The sequence below is a fragment of the Lotus japonicus genome, chromosome 1, assembly GCF_012489685.1.
Source record: "Lotus japonicus ecotype B-129 chromosome 1, LjGifu_v1.2".
Classification (NCBI taxonomy): domain Eukaryota; kingdom Viridiplantae; phylum Streptophyta; class Magnoliopsida; order Fabales; family Fabaceae; genus Lotus; species Lotus japonicus.
The window spans coordinates 75938915-75955793 of NC_080041.1; the positions used below are offsets into that span (position 1 = coordinate 75938915).

The following is a 16879-nucleotide window of genomic DNA, read 5'->3' on the forward strand; positions in this document are numbered from 1 at the left end:
AACCATATAAACATTTGTACATAGAGACTGATGACCTATTTACAGTGATTTAGACAATATAATGATATTATTACATTTTTTAGCTATAAGTTTGTTGACATGTTTACAAATAAATGTGTTGGTATACTTGAATGTCATATGATAAAACATACCATTAAGAAATATCGATTTAAATTATGGTTATATTGTGCGAAATGTTACATATAACCTCATTTTAAGTCATGAGGATTTACAGATCATCAGATGATTTTATAAATATTATTCAAGTGATCTCTTTCAAAAATCGTACCCAATGTGTAAAGAAATAAGAAATAATCATAAATATTTTAACAAAATAAGAACTTGATTTTTTTTAACAAATGCTAAAAAGAAAAAAAAGAGCGCATACTCCCTAAGGAAAACTGCCCCTAGGCTGTCAGATAGCAAGGCAGAAACCATGTCCACTTGAGGAACCTCCCACACTACCATTGGCGACGAAGAGTCAACGCCCAACTTCGCCAGGAAATCTGCTGTCGCATTCCCTTCATGAAGCAAGTTTTCTCATGAAGCATGTGAGTGTTGAAGCATGTTGAAGGAACATTCTGACTTCACACTTTAGCAAATGTCGAAGCATTTTATTCAGCAATGCTGATCTTTGAGAATCTTGTCTTCTAATAAGCAAATGTTGAAGGCTTCACAACCACAAAACCTGAACGTCTCACGCTGGTCTTGAACCTTGCAAATTTGATCAGTCTATACTAAAACGATCATATCTTGAGCTACATAACTTGAAATTGGATTCAGTTTAAAGCTCTACAAGTTAACTTCAAGGGCTACAATATTCGTGAGAAACCCAAGTTCAAATTCAGACGTTTAGAGAGTTAAGTAGTGATAAAAATATGATTGACGATATTGGATAATTCCTAATGGTTATGAACGTGACTTTGCCATTTTAACTCATAATTGAGTGCAGTATAAAGCTACAACCTCTTAATGGGAATAGGGATGTGTGACACTTGGACTATGCACCACTATACATACTACTCCATCAGTTTCAAAATATAAGTTGTTTTAACATTTGTACCATGTTTCAAAATATATGTTGTTTTGCAAATTCATAGCATTTTTCTCACTTTTTTCCTTCTATACCCTCATTTAATATTAGATCTCTTACCTACCACTTTCAATTTTCACCTATTACAACTCTCACTATGAACTTAACCAATAATCACATTTTCCTCTCCTTAATATAAGTCAACTTTAAATATGGGTATTTCAGTCAAAATATTTATCAAATGATAAGATATTAATACTCGTGCATAACCTTAAATAACTTATATTTTTGAATGAAGGGAGTGCTATAATATATTAGGTCTTAACCCAACATTTTGTCACCTTATCATTAATACTTAGCTTTTTCCTATTAGAACTACTGTTTTTGTTTTCATATTTTTTAAGTTTTAACCCACACCCAATGTCTTGCTAAACTCTTTAGTCAATTATGTTTCCATCACAAACAACCAACAAACATTCATAATATTTTTTTTCTTATTTTCTTTTAGGTGTCCACTCTTATTGCAATTAATTAATCACCAAGTTTTTGTAATAACGATCTTGGTGTCTCAACACACCCCGTGCTTCAACACACTGAACTACATTTATTTGAAAATAATACTTTGACACGCCCCCGTGACAATGCAATCATTAATGTCCATCATATTGGTCTCTAAAAGTCTTTACGAAGCCCCTTTACAAGACTTTCCAAATCTTAGCTGCCTCCGAGTAGCCTCGCATAATCGTTAACAAATGAGTCAACATCTCGTCGCTCAACCTAGCTAGGATGAAACATTCCTTACTGAGTCATGCATCTCATGACTTTCACTTGGTTACGAGACCTCTGGGCCGACCGAGATGCCATTAGGGATTTTGACACTTCGAGTCGGCCGTGGAAAGTCAAAACTTACACATTTTAAAATTTATTTTGGAAGAATTAAATCAACGAAAATATGATTTTACTCTAATTATAATCCAACCATAGTGAGGAATGAGGATAGAAAGAAAAAGATCACATCCTCGAAAACCACGTTAACGGGGACATTGCTCGTGGGTGGGGGGTTAATGCGATTTATCCGGTGACGGAGAGTGAGTGAATGAGTGAGAGGCAGTGTTGCTTAGTATCCAAGACAAATCATTACTACCACCACACCATTGAAACCCAAATCAAGCTCTGAACTAAGATCTACCAGTTTTTTATTTCTGGCATCAAAATCGTGAGTGAAGAAACACGATGCCGGAGGAGAAAGAGTCAACGTCGATTCCTCTCAGTCAAGCTGAAGACAATGCCTCCTGTGACGATCCCGAAGATCCAGCCAAGTCTCCACCAAACTCGCCCAACTCTTCAACTCGCAGGGTACCCTGAATCTCCTTTTCCTTTTTAATTTCTCATGTTTTCAGTTTACAGTTCAAATTAGGGTGAAGTTGCTTGATCTTGCTTCTCGTGGTAGATTTTCGTTCTTTTTTGCCATTTTTTTGGGGATTTTGATAAGTCAACCATGGGTCTTACTACCCGAATTCGGAAATCTAGTTTTATGGGATGAGAATTCGATGCTTGTTCTGTGATTTTGTTGCAGCTACGATGAGTTGAGACCGCCGTTAATGTTTTGTGCTCATAATTGATTGATTATAATGAAGTTGGATGCTCAAATATAAAATCTGATGTTTTTGTATTATCATATTTGGCTATATGAAGGGTTCTGCATTTGCTGGGCGATATGTTTTATTTAGGTTAGAGTTAGATGTTATTTAGGAAGAAGCCCCTAACTTGGTGCAGACGAACCATTTCGAAAGAAATTTCCAAGAAGACGGGAATACTATGCGCGAGAGGAGTTTATTGATTTATTTATTTTTGGGGGCAAGAGATATGAATTTGAGTGAGACCCCAATACAGTAGCTATATTATTTGCAAAGGAACTACTTGGAGCCAAAGTCATGAAGTTCATAATCTAATTTGTTGTTCAGATGTTGTGGATTTTGCTAGCTCTTTGCTCCAAGGAGCTCCTTGTCTTGTTGCCTTAAAATGTATGTACGCAGAACGCTAAATAAAATTGCTAAAATAATTCATTCAGAAAATATGATAAAATTGTATAAAATTGGAGCATGATTATAATTGAAGTATTGAACCACAGCCAGTGTTGTTCTTGACCTGCACTATATGTCTCAGGAAGTTCCACCTGACTATAGGATTTTGGAAGGCTGAGGCTGACTCAGTTTGAACTTTTCCTCAAAAGAGAAAAAATGATCATCTTGCTTTTTATGATAAGTTCTGAATGATGAAGATGAAGTTTTAGAGGCGCTTAATCATTACCCGACATGCATGCGTTTGGCATGATGATATATAGTTTATGGAGTTCTATGTTTGTTCAAGGGAGACTCTATCTTTGTTTCACTATTGAGTATTGACTCATTCTGTGCATTTGTTTCAGGCATGCTGTTTTGTTCTCCAGAGTTGGTTCTCAAAGAAATTTATGACTGGATGGTAATGGACTGAACTACTTATCAAGAGGAGTAATTGTAACCATTATATTTGGCCTGACTATATGTTTGGTTTTGAATTTGCAGCGTTGTTCTTTTTCCAGTTGCAGTTACCTTTTTTATTACATGGTGGTTTATTCAGTTTGTTGATGGTTTCTTTAGTCCAATATACTCCAGGCTTGGCATTGACATATTTGGTGGGTAATTTATTTTTCCGTGAATTAAACATGGTTTTGATTATTATTATATCTGCCTCCTCATAAGTTATGTATGACAGGACTATATCATTGTTCTAGAAGGTTACTCTATATTGAGAAACGAGAGAGAGAGAGAGAGAGAGAATCTGATTTGAATGATTTCTGTTATTGGTTGATTAGATGAATGTGATACAATTACGTTTATAACGTGATTCAGCTGTAGCAAGCTCGAACAAACACTAGTTGAACCCTAACTACTTGACAACTGTCAGTAACAAACTGCGACTAAATGCTAGGCTAGGATTCTCTACATTAGGTACAAATGAGCTCTACATACTCCGATATTCTACTATTTTATCAATTGAGGTGGAAGGCATTATTGTTTTTTATTATAGTTTAGCAGATACTTGGGAATAGCTTATTTGAATTATACTCTAATTGTTTCAGAAGATGTGGTAGCTCCCCTTTCTTGTACTTCTTTGGTTTCTCTGATAATTTATTTTTTCTCTATTAAAACACCCGCACAAACATACATATACTATAGTTGTGGAAGCCTCCTGTGTATTCTTTCTTTATATTTTGATCACTCCACATGATGTCTGGATTTTGGTACTTGAACAGTTGAACTAACTCTTTTTTCTGGATGCAATGTATTGACTATTAAGTTTGACTCTTGGTTTGTGGTGCAGGACTGGGTTTTATTACATCGTTAGCTTTTGTATTTCTTATTGGTGTTTTTGTTTCGTCATGGATTGGCGGCACTGTTTTCTGGATTGGAGAATGGTTCATAAAGCAAATGCCCCTCGTTAGACATATATACTCTGCGTCCAAGCAGATCAGTGCTGCAATTTCTCCAGGTTTGTTCTTTTTAATAACATTGTCCAACTAGAAATCTAGAATTTAGCCAAAAAATATTATTTAGATACTGGGTCTGAACTCACATAGGGATGAATAATTAGACTACACTAGATTGGTTAGCCATTGATGTTAGAATAGGAAAAGAACATCTTTTAATAGAGTCATTTGAAAACATCACTTAGGATATATGCTTTTATTGATGACCTACATTTAAAGGAATTCTTCCGGATTGCTTAATGTTATCTCTTGTGAGAAAAGCGTGTAATGCCATTTGAGTTTTTCAAGCACTGTTGTTACATGTATTTGATCATGGGTAAGGGTTAATCAAGCCAGGGTTGTCAATTATGACTGATAAATTCTAACAAACTGATTGATTAGTTTTGAATTCATCAAGTTTCATATAAAACTATTCATGTAAATATCATTTTTCTTTTTGTAAAATGAAGAAGATGAAAAAGAAAAGGTAATGCAAGAAATAACAAATCTAGGCCAGCTGTGAACTTGAGGCATTCTCTAGTTGTAAAAATAATGAGGGTAAAATGATGATAGTTATTGAATAGTGATGTTGTGTGTGGTGTGGCGGTAAGGGATTCGTGGTAGTAGTAGACTAATGGTATGGTGATGGTTGTAGCAAAATTGGTCATGTATAATATCTTGATTTAAATTAATTAAACTAAACGAATATATGTATGAAACTTATTGTATTGACTGTAAAAATGGAATGCTGCGGCCAATAACATAAAACAAGTCTTGAGTAGTGTAGTTTGTAAGGCCCTAAGGTTGAAAATATAATTTACTGTTTTTATTTTAATAGATATTATGAGTTTGTCAAGTAGGCGTGCTTCAAATAGTTATTTCCTTATCATTTTACCTGTCAGTGTTTTCTTTTAAGCCAATGCACCTTGTAGATCAGTAAGTTGTAACTATCGTATATCCACAATTTTTAATATTGGTGACACGGTTACAACCACTAATAGTGATTTTATTTTTTTAATTCTTCTTTACAGATCAAAATACTACTGCCTTTAAAGAGGTAGCAATTATCCGTCATCCGCGTGTTGGTGAATATGCTTTTGGCTTCATTACATCAACTGTTATTCTACAGGTACTCTGAAGTCTGAACTATATTACATCAATTTCTTTCGAATTTGATAACTAGTAAACTTCATCCGTTTCTATTATTTATAATGCTTTTACCTGGCAACAAGGTTGACAAACTCGTGATTCTACCTAGGAACGGGGAGGGGGTGCAGAATCGTAAATCGTGTAAACATAACATGGAGGTTATGATTCTGCAAATATACTATTATATATCTATATATAATAGTATAAATACAATTTTTTATATAGTACTTTGAAGTTGAGGCACACGTCCAACAGAGGAAGTGCCACAACACAACAACAGGACCTTCGAATTCAGGTGTCCCCCTCACACGCACTCTTCACTCTCTTCCTCTCCTTCTTCTCACACACTCACACAGAGACCATGGCAGATGGCACATGAAACACATCGACGATGCACGAAGGAGAGTGGAAAGGGTCGCAGGTTAGTGAAAACTGAAAAAAGGGTCGAAGGAGAGGGAAAGGGGCAAAGTAGAGGACAACGGTGATGTAGAAGGAAGGCAAGGTGACAGCGTCGAAGGCAGGAAGAGTGACGGCGGACAGAGGAGAGTGAGGTTGAACGAAGAAGAGAGTGAAACCCGGGTTGAATCGGGTAAAAATATCAAATTTGAACCCAGGAAAAACCAAGCAGGATCGACTCATTCCACGATTATACGCTTTCACGTCAAGATCGCAGTTCCCACGCGATTCCACCAGCTGCCGATTCTGTTCACGATCCAGCACGGGCAGGGTGAGTAAGCTCTCAGAATCATGCGATTGATCGCACGTTCTGAATCATGATTCTGTCAACCTTGCTTGGCAATATCTGTGATGTTGGAACACAGACATCAGTATCACATATATTGTGATGTGATCCATCACGATATGTGAAGAATTCACTGTCATTAAATCACAGTTGATTAATCTCAATTAAAGTAACATTTGAAGAAGGATCTATTTAAGTAACATATGGTTCTAATGCTTCCTACTCAGTCAAGCACAAAAGTGTATACTATATACCCATGCATGTACATGATAGAGACCGTGGGGTCAGCAATTAAAAGGGCCCACAATTAAGGGTTATTCTAGTAGGAATAGGAAATACTTTGGATTTAGTTACGCACACAAGAAGGGGTACTTTAGGAGGGTATTATGAATGAGGTGAGGCAGTTGCGTTGATCAAAGTTTGTTAGACATTCTGCTGGGAAGAGAATATTTTCCGAGGAGCTTAGGCTTTGATTTTCCTCCTCCTAGCTCTTTGAGCTCACGTTGAGTTCAATTAACTTTCTTTAATTCAGAACACTATTTCAGGGCCCTATCATTATGAGTCTATGCTGTGCATCTGTGAGATTTGAAACAGCATACAAGTCTAATGTGGTCTATCTTGTGTTAAATAAATAAATAAATAATTAGTACTTTATCTTAGCCACTAGGGGCTTGCATTTATCTCATTTTCGTCTTGAAGGGGCTTCATGAAAAATCTCATCATATATGTGTATCCTCCGAGGCTTCGACAAATCTTGTTTTATTTTCTGAGTAAACTACTAATTTCCGTTTTTTTCTTATGTACATACATTTAATTTAACCTTTAATTTCATCCTTTTTTCTCCATCACAGAAAGAGAATGAAGATGAAGAGCTCTGTAGTGTTTTTGTCCCAACGAACCATCTGTATATTGGTGATATACTTTTGGTTAACTCCAAAGATGTTATAAGACCAAATCTTTCCATTCGAGAAGGCATAGGTAGGTTCCCTTTTCTTTCATTAACTGACAAAGTACATTGTGTGTGTTATTATGCTTGTTCAACAATGTTTATGAAGGATAAACAGTTGGTATATATGTAGTTCTTTTACCTCATCAAACACAGTTGTGAACTTTGTTATTTGACTTTTTGCTGGATGTAGGAATTCTTAAACTATTATTTGGACATTGTTTTTCAGTAATCACATGGTGTAACATATTTGTATTGGTGCTGATGCAGAAATAATTGTTTCTGGGGGAATGACTATGCCTCAGTTGATATCTCCGGTGGAAAGGGTTACTCGACCGAATGAGAGAATCTTGAACAGAATCGGATAATGCAATGAGTCTACGGTTTTAAGATATAGCTTGGAATCCTTGCCATTACAGTGTGGATGGTCCATGCCGTGATCGAAAATGAAATCTGAACCGCCTTGTGATGGAATTCGTATACTACAATTTTTGTTTAAAATTTACAGTTTCAATTCGAAGTTCAAATGAGAGTAAGATACTAAGATGCCTTGTAGTAATGTAATGTAATTATCATAATCCTAGACTCCCAATATTCCCTTCTATTAGTTTTACTTCTCCCTTCTATTGTACCCAATCTATGTATGCTTTTTGTGTTTAATTCTTTTAAATAGATATTAAACAGAATCATTTTAAATTTTTTATCTTTTATAAAAGATGGATATAATCTAAAAAGTTACTGCAAGAGTTAGGTTTCTATCAAAATAAAATACATGAAGTGAATGTAGAACATTGAGAGATTGTTTTGAGATGACAATACGGTTTATTGTAAATGTTTTAATTTTAAATTTGATAATCTTTTCTTTGTGAGACATTTTTTATTGTTTGTTTATGCTATTAAAAAAATTAAATTTAAGCAATTGAAATTTTTTTTTATTGTTAACAATCACATTTAATTTATAGCATTTACCAAAAAAAAAACATGAAGTTATACTCGACTAATCTATTTTCCAAAAAAAAGTCGACTACTCTTAAGTTTATCTAAATTACTTAAAAAAAGTTTATCTAAATTACATTTATCATTCCAAAAAAAAATTACTCGCTTATTCAAAAAAAAATTTACATTTATCTTAAAAAAAAAGTTTGCCTTGAGCTTGTTGAGGCTTTGCGGGATGATTCTTTTCACTTTCATGCCCTAGATCAGTTATTGCATCATGAGTGGTGTGTGCAATTCAATCACATCGCTAGGAGTGCTAATGGCGGGATTTGTTAGCCTTGTACTCGCTTTCCTTTGTTTTTTCCTTTTCCGATATAAAAAAAAAGATTACATTGAATTTTTTTTATTGATTTTTCACCAATAACAAGAGGAACATGTGTATAAGAATTTTTTTAGCAATGATTTGATTTATGAAAATTAAATCACAAAAAAAAATTGAAGTAAACAACAGATAATATCATGAGGTAATATGCCCCTTGATTTATTTTTTGATGTTTCAGGAGCCCCACATTTTTGAATCTTGATAAAAAAAAAGTCACGAATTAACAATAGTTGAAGAACCTTGTATGAAAATTAAAATGTCCTTCCAAAAAAAAGGAAATTGAAATGTACCTATGTTTATTTTTTATTTTAATTTTTGGGTGATAAACTAATTCACGTATTTATTTAAATTTTCTGTTTTTTCGGCCTTTATTTTTTCGTTCGGTAATATTTAAAAACTATAACAGATTAGGGAGAGTGGAAGAAACCTGTTCAGTTCTGTTTCACTTTGCTTTCCTATCTGAAGAGAAACCCCCAAAACCCTAGAATTTCAGAGACAGAAATTGATAGAACAAGCAATGGACTTCGACGAGTACGATTACTTGGAGAAGACAGTGGAGGAGCAAGAGGATAGAGACTCCAGCAAGGAGAAGAAGAACGAGAGCGGCGACAAGACCGAACGGAGCTACCGGAAGCGCGAGATCGACGACGACGCCGCCGATGACCGGAAGAGCAAGAGGTCCAGGGGAGACGACGAAAATGGCTCCAGAAAGGATAGGGATCGTGATGAACGTGACAAGGAGCGCCATAGAAGTAGCAGAGATAGGGATAGGGATAGGGATGGCGAGAGGAGTAGCAGAGACAGAGATGGTGTGAGGAGTAGCAGAGACAGAGACAGAGATAGTGTGAGGAGTAGTAGAGACAGAGACGGTGGGAGGAGTAGCAGAGATAGGGACAGAGATGGTGAGAGGAGTAGCAGAGATAGGGACAGAGATAGAGACAGGGGCAGGGAGAAGGAGAAGGAGAGAGACAGGGAGAAAGATAGGGAGCGGAGAGAAAGGGACAAAGAGAAGGAGAAGGATAGGGAGAGGGAGAGAGACAGAGAGAAAAAGGAGAGGGAGAAGGAGAAAGAGAGGGAGAGAGAACGGGAGGAGAGAGAGAGGTCCAGGAGGAGCAGGAGTCATTCTGTGCGAGATAGAGAAAAAGAACGCGATTTCGAATCTAGAGATGCCAGGTAACGTTCGTTCCCTTGTAAATCATGTTTTTCCTTTGTGAATTTGCATTATTTGCCTGAGCTATTCTGTTGATTATCAGCTATGTGGTAACTGAAGTTCACGGCGCATTTCAAGCGTCTCGCTTAATACTTAAGACATTGACAATTAAGCATTAAGGCATAAGATTAATATAATCTTTATAATGTTTAAACTCTAGTAAGCTAAAATGTGTGCATATGGAACTAGTTTTGAAGAGTGCGAACTTCGAAGTAACAGTTTGTTTCCTTTAGTAGTAAACAAAACCTCTTAGTAACAAGGCTTTGTGCTTTACCCTATCTGGCTTAAACTTGAGTTGCAAGTTAGCATTGGTTGCGTAATATGTATCCATCAACCATGTGTAACCAATAAGTACTAGCACCGGATATGTACCAGGTACAGTGCATTAGCTATTTAGGAGTAGCCATGGTGTTGCCCCCAATGTGGTGTGCGCTTAACTTCAGACCATTTCGCATGTTGCTTACATCCCCTCAGTAGTTAATTACTATCTAATCCATTTTTCATTTATACGGGCAGGTGGAAATTGGAATAGAGAACTGAGATCTCTATTTGGTTATGTACCAAAAAGTTTGTTAATGAGCCAAATAAGGGGTGCTGACATATTTATGAACATCGTCTATATTCATTTGACCTTTCGTTTGTATTATCTCAGTAAGGTGTTCACATGCCATCTTTAATGGATGTAGATGTAGATATCATTCAAATCATGTCAAGTATGGGTGTTGGGTCTCCATCTGGAATAAGTATTGAGGTGCATAACTAGCTAGACTATGCATCGTCTCTTAAATGTTGGGACCCAGGCAATAGTTTTGATTAATTTTTCTTAAGGAAATATTACAGGCATTGGGCTGTATTGATATTACAGGATTAAATGCTACTTTAGACCCTTATATTTAACACTATACTTTGGAATAATGGCTGCAGTTAAGACTTTGAGACGTTAATCACTGTTAGAATTTAAGTTACATTCACACATCACCGCAAAACCTTAAGCTTAAGGCAATGGGTGCATGGTTCCTTTATTTTATATACACTTGTACACTAGCTAATCTACCCAATGTGGGACTTATTTGAGTCTCCACTTAGTATTCTCTTAAAATCACTTGTCCCTCTGAAGATTACTTTTTTGGGATTCTAATATTAGCAATGTATGTTCACATTTATGCTACTAATTATACAATCTCTATATCTAGTTCAAATTTGATGGACTTCTCTATAGGTATGTATATTCTTAAAGCTGAATTTTAACCTAAATTGCAGGAGATTTAGGGATAAAAAAGATGCCGCGGAGCCTGAGGCAGATCCAGAAAGGGATCAGAGAACTGTTTTTGCCTACCAGGTTGATTTGTTGGCTTCATTGGCCCCTTTTCTGTTTTTGTTTTAATTATTTAAGGTCTGATATTTTAGGACACTGCATCATTTTCTGATGATTCCCAATGATCTATGTGATGATTGCAGATGCCCTTAAAGGCAACCGAAAGGGATGTTTATGAATTCTTCTCAAAAGCTGGCAAGGTCAGTCATTTCATATTACATGCAGTTCAGTGCAATCTTTTATGTAGATTTCTGTCTTATTTTACTATGTTACAAATTGGAGATGACTTGGGGAGGCTTATCTGAGAAGCTTTTTGAAATAAGCTCAATATTGTATAGTATGCATAAGTGCATATTCATAAGTTAATTTGAGTAACTTATGAAAACAAGGCTCAAAACAGGTTCTAAGTAGGTCATAAGCTATATTCGTAAACTTTCGAAACACTTGCACATGCTTCTATTATAAGATAAGCTCAAACAAGCTCTTACTAACACAATCTTATGTTGCTAACTTGCTATTGGAACATTTAGTGTGTGCGTAGGGTATAATACTGCATGATATGTGATGTAGAGTAATAACAATCAAGGCTTCAATAAGTAGTATGGTGATTTAGTGTAAGGAACATTCTGTGTGTATTGTGATGAGTGAATTAGAGGTTATATAGATATTTTGGACCCCTGGATGTAGTTGTTTGCATGCTTAGAGTGGAGTCTTGTATGTTCCTGATTTTTTCTATCATGTGATACAGTGATAGTTCTTCAAGTGTATTTACTTCTAATGTTCTTTATTTTCAGGTGAGGGATGTCCGTCTTATCATGGATAGGAATTCCAGACGGTCTAAAGGAGTTGGGTATGTTCTTCTTGTAAATAATTTATTCTTCATATGCATGCACTATATTGTGATATTAGGATATAAACTTTCAAGAATCATATTTAACTGTATTCTTAAATGGACTAGCAATGCGATAATGATGAGGGATGATGGGAATACCTTGCACTCATGTTTAATCAATTCATGCTGCGTACTCAAGGTAGATGACATAATCCTGATTTCTTTTGGTCCTTTCCCAATTTTCTTCATCTACATTTGCCATACACACACAGTGAGGATTTCTTTCTTATGTTGTTGAGCCCTATTAGTTTATATCACTTTAACTGGTTATGAGGTACTTCTTGGTGAGGTTGATGTGGAGGAATTTTCTTCTGCACTGAGTGCATTCCTTATTCCCTTTTTACTCCATTTTATTTTTGGGCTGGGGGGATGGGTCGGGAGGGGATGAAATGCATATGGATTTGGTGCTGCTTGGCTTTTAGAATTTGACAAGTGAGTTGCAGTACCTGGCCAGCTTTAAGTTGGGTTCCTTTTTCTTAGGATTTGAATTTAATTTGCTAACATGCTCATTAATTAAGGGAAGGATGAGTTGTTGGTTACCCTATCCTTCCAGTTTTGGGGGCTCATCTCTTATTCTCTCCTTGATTGAACAATGTTTTGAATTGTATTATTATTATGTCACGCTAATATTTTCTTCACATGAGTCAGATACATCAAAAGATACTCTCTGCTTGAGCTGTCTTTACTAGAGTTTTTGTTTCCCTACATCTGTTTGCTGCATGCTTTGTAAGTTTTGATTGCAACTGTTTGTATTTTGTAGTTCTGAAAACTTGATGTATGTTCTTGATGAGGCTGCAGGTATATTGAATTTTATGATGCAATGTCCGTCCCAATGGCAATTGCTCTCTCTGGGCAACTTCTTCTTGGACAACCCGTAATGGTCAAACCTTCTGAGGCTGAAAAGAACCTAGTTCAATCTACTGCTACTAGTGGAGCTGCTGGTGTAGCAGGACCATATGGAGCTGTGGACCGAAAACTTTATGTTGGAAACCTTCACTTCAATATGACAGAAAGTCAGTTGAGAGAGGTATTATGATATTTGCTTTCTATTGAATGTATGACATGAATTTTCATCACTGCCAGTCATCATCAGCAACATGTATGACAAAGCCAACCGATGATTTAATAAAAATATACCTTTATGAACTAACTAGATACTTTTTCTCTATACTGGTTCAGTGCATCTACTTTTGTTGTCAAACTTCTGCTGATTTGAATCTTGATTTGATAATTTGTCATTTATAAGCTTTTGATATTGCTTCCCTTCAGATTTTTGAGCCATTTGGTCCCGTGGAGGTTGTACAACTGCCTCTTGACCTGGAGACTGGACATTGCAAGGGGTTTGGGTTTATTCAAGTTCGTTGCTAATGCTTAACTTTGAAAGTTTTCTTTCTGATGATATTTCTGTTACTTAGCTTTTCGTATGTTAATTCGTGGACAGTTTGCCCATCTTGAGCATGCCAAGGCTGCTCAGAGTTTAAATGGAAAATTGGACATTGCTGGAAGAACTATTAAGGTAAAAAAATAAAATTGCGTGGGTCAGTTTGTTTCTCACTTTGCTTTTATATTTTGTTTGTAATTAATGTTGTTTATCAAACACAGGTTTCATCTGTAACAGATCATGTTGGAAGCCAAGACACAACTGCAAAATCTGCAGACTTTGATGATGATGAAGGTGGATTGGTAAGCACCAATGTTCTGAAAACCAGACCGGTCATCAAAGCCATCTCTGAAAACCGGACTAAGCACACTTATAAATGAAATATATATCTCCTCATTTATTAAGCTTTTTAGGCTTGATTGACGAAGCTTTGTTTATTTCAATATTACTTTATTAATTATACACTCTAGCTTTAAACGTTGCAGTTGGATGAGAAGATTATTACTATTTGATAGATAGTTGTATTGAAGTTTATGTTTATTGAGTGTTCACTATTTCCGCTCCTTTTCTTTATTGGGTAACTTTATATTGAGAAGGCATTACATAAGTGAAGATGTCAAATAAAACAAATACTAGTGAATAATGATATCTTATGCATTTCCCAATTCACTGGACTTAGGTCAGACATTACTTGCAACATTCCCTATTTCACTCTTCCCTGATCTGGTTCAAAATACAAACTAAACTATTTCTGCTTTCATATTTTATGCAGCCAGAAACTGCAATTTTTCCCTTATCCTGGGCAGGGTGGTAGTAGATAAGGATTTGCCAATCCGCTACGATCTCTCTTCCTTCCTCGTTTCTGTTTTTTATAATGACTATATCATTAATCTATTGTCTTCTTAGTAATGATTTTCTTGCTCGTTTATTGTGCTTTTTTCTATACACAGGCTTTAAATGCCCAATCAAGAGCGTTGCTTATGCAGAAGCTGGATCGTTCAGGCATTGCTGCAAGGTTTATCTCAATATTTTCTCTTTTATTCTGTGAATTCATCAATTATCTTAATGGATTCCAAACACTGCAGCATTGGTATGCCCACTGTAAATGGATCCGCTCCTGCTCAACAGGCAAGCTTGCCAATTGGTAATCCAGGAATAATACCAGTACCAACTCTCCCAACACAAATTATGCCTACCCAAGTGGCTGAACCTGTTGGTAACCCGAGCGAATGCTTACTGTTGAAGAATATGTTTGATCCAACCACAGAGGTTAGGATTACCTGGTTGATTATAATTATATCATATGTTTCATTTAATAGAACTAAATATCAAATGTTACCATATGCAGACAGAACCAGATTTTGATCTAGACATTAAAGAGGATGTAGAAGAAGAGTGTTCTAAATTTGGACGGGTTAAGCATATCTATGTCGACAAGTAAGTTCATGAACGTGTAGATTCATCCTTGGATCTTCCATTCATTCTTTGTTATTTATTTATTTTTTCATTTTCTTTCCTTTGTGCATACTCGTCAGTTTTTAATCGATTCATCTTTTATGCAGAAGAAGTGCAGGTTTTGTGTATTTGCAGTTTGATACGGTGGAAGCAGCAAGTGCGGCTCAACGTGCTATGCACACGAGATGGTTTGCACGCAGATTGATTTCAGCTATCTACATGGTAAGTGTTTGTGCTGAGTTCCCTGCTTACATTTTTTATCCTTGACTTCAGTTTTGCAAATTTAACTGGAATAAATTATAGTTAAAATCACAGTGAAGTCCCTTGTCTCAAATGGAGGGTTTGTGTTTGAGAAAGAAAAAAACTATACTTGGTATTGTCTGATGGAGTTTTAATCAGGGAAGCTAATAAGAGATGTGAGTGTGATTAACAAAATATGGACCAATAAGCTAGAATTAAACTGTACCAAGTTTATAGGGACCCGAAATATGTTTAATTTTAAAGTAGAAGGTAATTAATGGAATCAATATCGATAATATATACATATTATTTCAGCTTAATAAAAAGAACCAAACGCTTGATTGGCTTATTAGGTTGTTTTCTCTAGATGGGTCATGGATTTGGGGAATCCTTTGATCTAATATAAGTAGTGGGAATCGAACCTAAAACTTTCTAGTGAAGAGCGTTCACTGTTTTTCTTATGGAATGCATCTTTGTATATTTGATGTTAGTAGACTTGTACTAATCTTGCTAGGTAATGTAACAATTTTACCTTCACTGGCTTAATAAATGGTAGCGAATCTGACTACTAGATTGTTACATGTGTTAATATCATGTGCAAAACTTAAATTATACGGGGAATTTAGTGGGTCAAGTTAAATGGAATTGCTATCATATGCATTCTTAAGAAATAGTTGTTTCTATTTTGCAGCAACCTCAGGTATATGAAGCCAAGTTTAAAGGGGAAGTTTGAAGAAGTGGTTACAGACCTTGTGGCTCTTAAAGCAACAATCTGCATATTTTTCTCAGATTAGTTTTTGGAAATTGAGTTTTTAATTTATAAAAGTTTAATTCATCACTTGTATTATTAGATGTATGACTGCAGAATTTTTACTCCAGGTGGTGATTTTGGTGATCAGTATATTACAATCTCGCGTCTCAGTGTATTTTAACTGTGGTACTGTGTCTATAATGTTTTATATTCTTGGTTACTCTGTTGGCGTGGTAGCTCTGATGTTGTACTCTTATCAACTTTCGTCAATAACGCTGCAGTGAATTGTGCGTTACGCCCCTTAACAAAAAAGAATTGTACGTTACGAAAGGGTATCATGATTCATGAGCTTTTTTAGCAGAAAAAAAAAAGATTGGATAAGTTGAGGAAACTTTTTTTGTGAGGGGGAGAGAGGGGTGACTGGGTGGGGCTCAACTAGTGTTTTAAGTTTTACATAATTGGTACAAGAGTTATTCTTTTGTTACAGGAGTTTTTTTTAATATAATGGATTTTAAGGGTAAATTTGTGAAGAATTAATTATAGAGGAAAAGGAAAACAAGATTTGTCTTTCACATAAATATTCTCTAATTTGGTGATTTTTTTAATAATAAAAGATGAAATTGAAGATAAGCCCTAATTTTTGATTTGATATCATAGAATTGTTTTTTTTCCTTTCTTTTTGTCAAAACCCTCTATGGCAATATATTATGAGGAATTTATATTTGTTAATAAAAGTTACAATTTTTATCATTTACATTTAGGCAGTTTTTTTTGGGAGGGTTGTAAAATAAGTGAATTGGTGGCTCACCACACTTTAAAATTAGTTCACAAAAATCTAAATATTATAAGATGTTGATATAATATTTTCACTCACACTCCCCCCCCCCCAGTATTGTTTGAGACCCCTACTCACATCCACTTTCCCTAATCACCCTCAGT

General features: G+C 35.5%; 2 protein-coding genes across 2 annotated transcripts; both read left to right on the forward strand.

Annotated features, from left to right (window-relative positions):
* Nucleotides 1-2016: 2016 nt before the first annotated feature.
* LOC130711800 (protein LIKE COV 2) lies at nucleotides 2017-8009 on the forward strand. Its single transcript, XM_057561547.1, has 7 exons — nucleotides 2017-2389; nucleotides 3462-3514; nucleotides 3598-3707; nucleotides 4397-4564; nucleotides 5573-5670; nucleotides 7284-7410; nucleotides 7649-8009. The coding sequence occupies exons 1-7, from the start codon at nucleotides 2267-2269 to the stop codon at nucleotides 7744-7746; spliced, it is 777 nt and encodes a 258-aa protein (XP_057417530.1). The 5' UTR covers nucleotides 2017-2266; the 3' UTR covers nucleotides 7747-8009.
* A 1090-nt stretch (nucleotides 8010-9099) lies between these two features.
* Nucleotides 9100-16160, forward strand: LOC130711793 (uncharacterized). Its single transcript, XM_057561536.1, has 13 exons — nucleotides 9100-9869; nucleotides 11167-11245; nucleotides 11365-11421; nucleotides 12016-12071; nucleotides 12912-13140; nucleotides 13383-13469; nucleotides 13555-13629; nucleotides 13716-13796; nucleotides 14445-14509; nucleotides 14580-14763; nucleotides 14843-14931; nucleotides 15057-15171; nucleotides 15881-16160. Exons 1-13 carry the CDS (start codon nucleotides 9214-9216, stop codon nucleotides 15920-15922), a joined length of 1815 nt encoding a protein of 604 aa, XP_057417519.1. The 5' UTR covers nucleotides 9100-9213; the 3' UTR covers nucleotides 15923-16160.
* Nucleotides 16161-16879: the final 719 nt, after the last annotated feature.

Coding starts and splice junctions, on each gene's coding strand:
- LOC130711800 (XM_057561547.1), top strand. CDS start 2,267: ATGCCGGAGGAGAAAGAGTCAACGTCGATTCCTCTCAGTCAAGCTGAA. Junction 3,708..4,396: donor GCTTGGCATTGACATATTTG/GTGGGTAATTTA, acceptor TTTGTGGTGCAG/GACTGGGTTTTATTACATCG. Junction 4,565..5,572: donor CAGTGCTGCAATTTCTCCAG/GTTTGTTCTTTT, acceptor TCTTCTTTACAG/ATCAAAATACTACTGCCTTT.
- LOC130711793 (XM_057561536.1), top strand. CDS start 9,214: ATGGACTTCGACGAGTACGATTACTTGGAGAAGACAGTGGAGGAGCAA. Junction 14,932..15,056: donor AAGCATATCTATGTCGACAA/GTAAGTTCATGA, acceptor TCTTTTATGCAG/AAGAAGTGCAGGTTTTGTGT. Junction 15,172..15,880: donor TGATTTCAGCTATCTACATG/GTAAGTGTTTGT, acceptor TCTATTTTGCAG/CAACCTCAGGTATATGAAGC.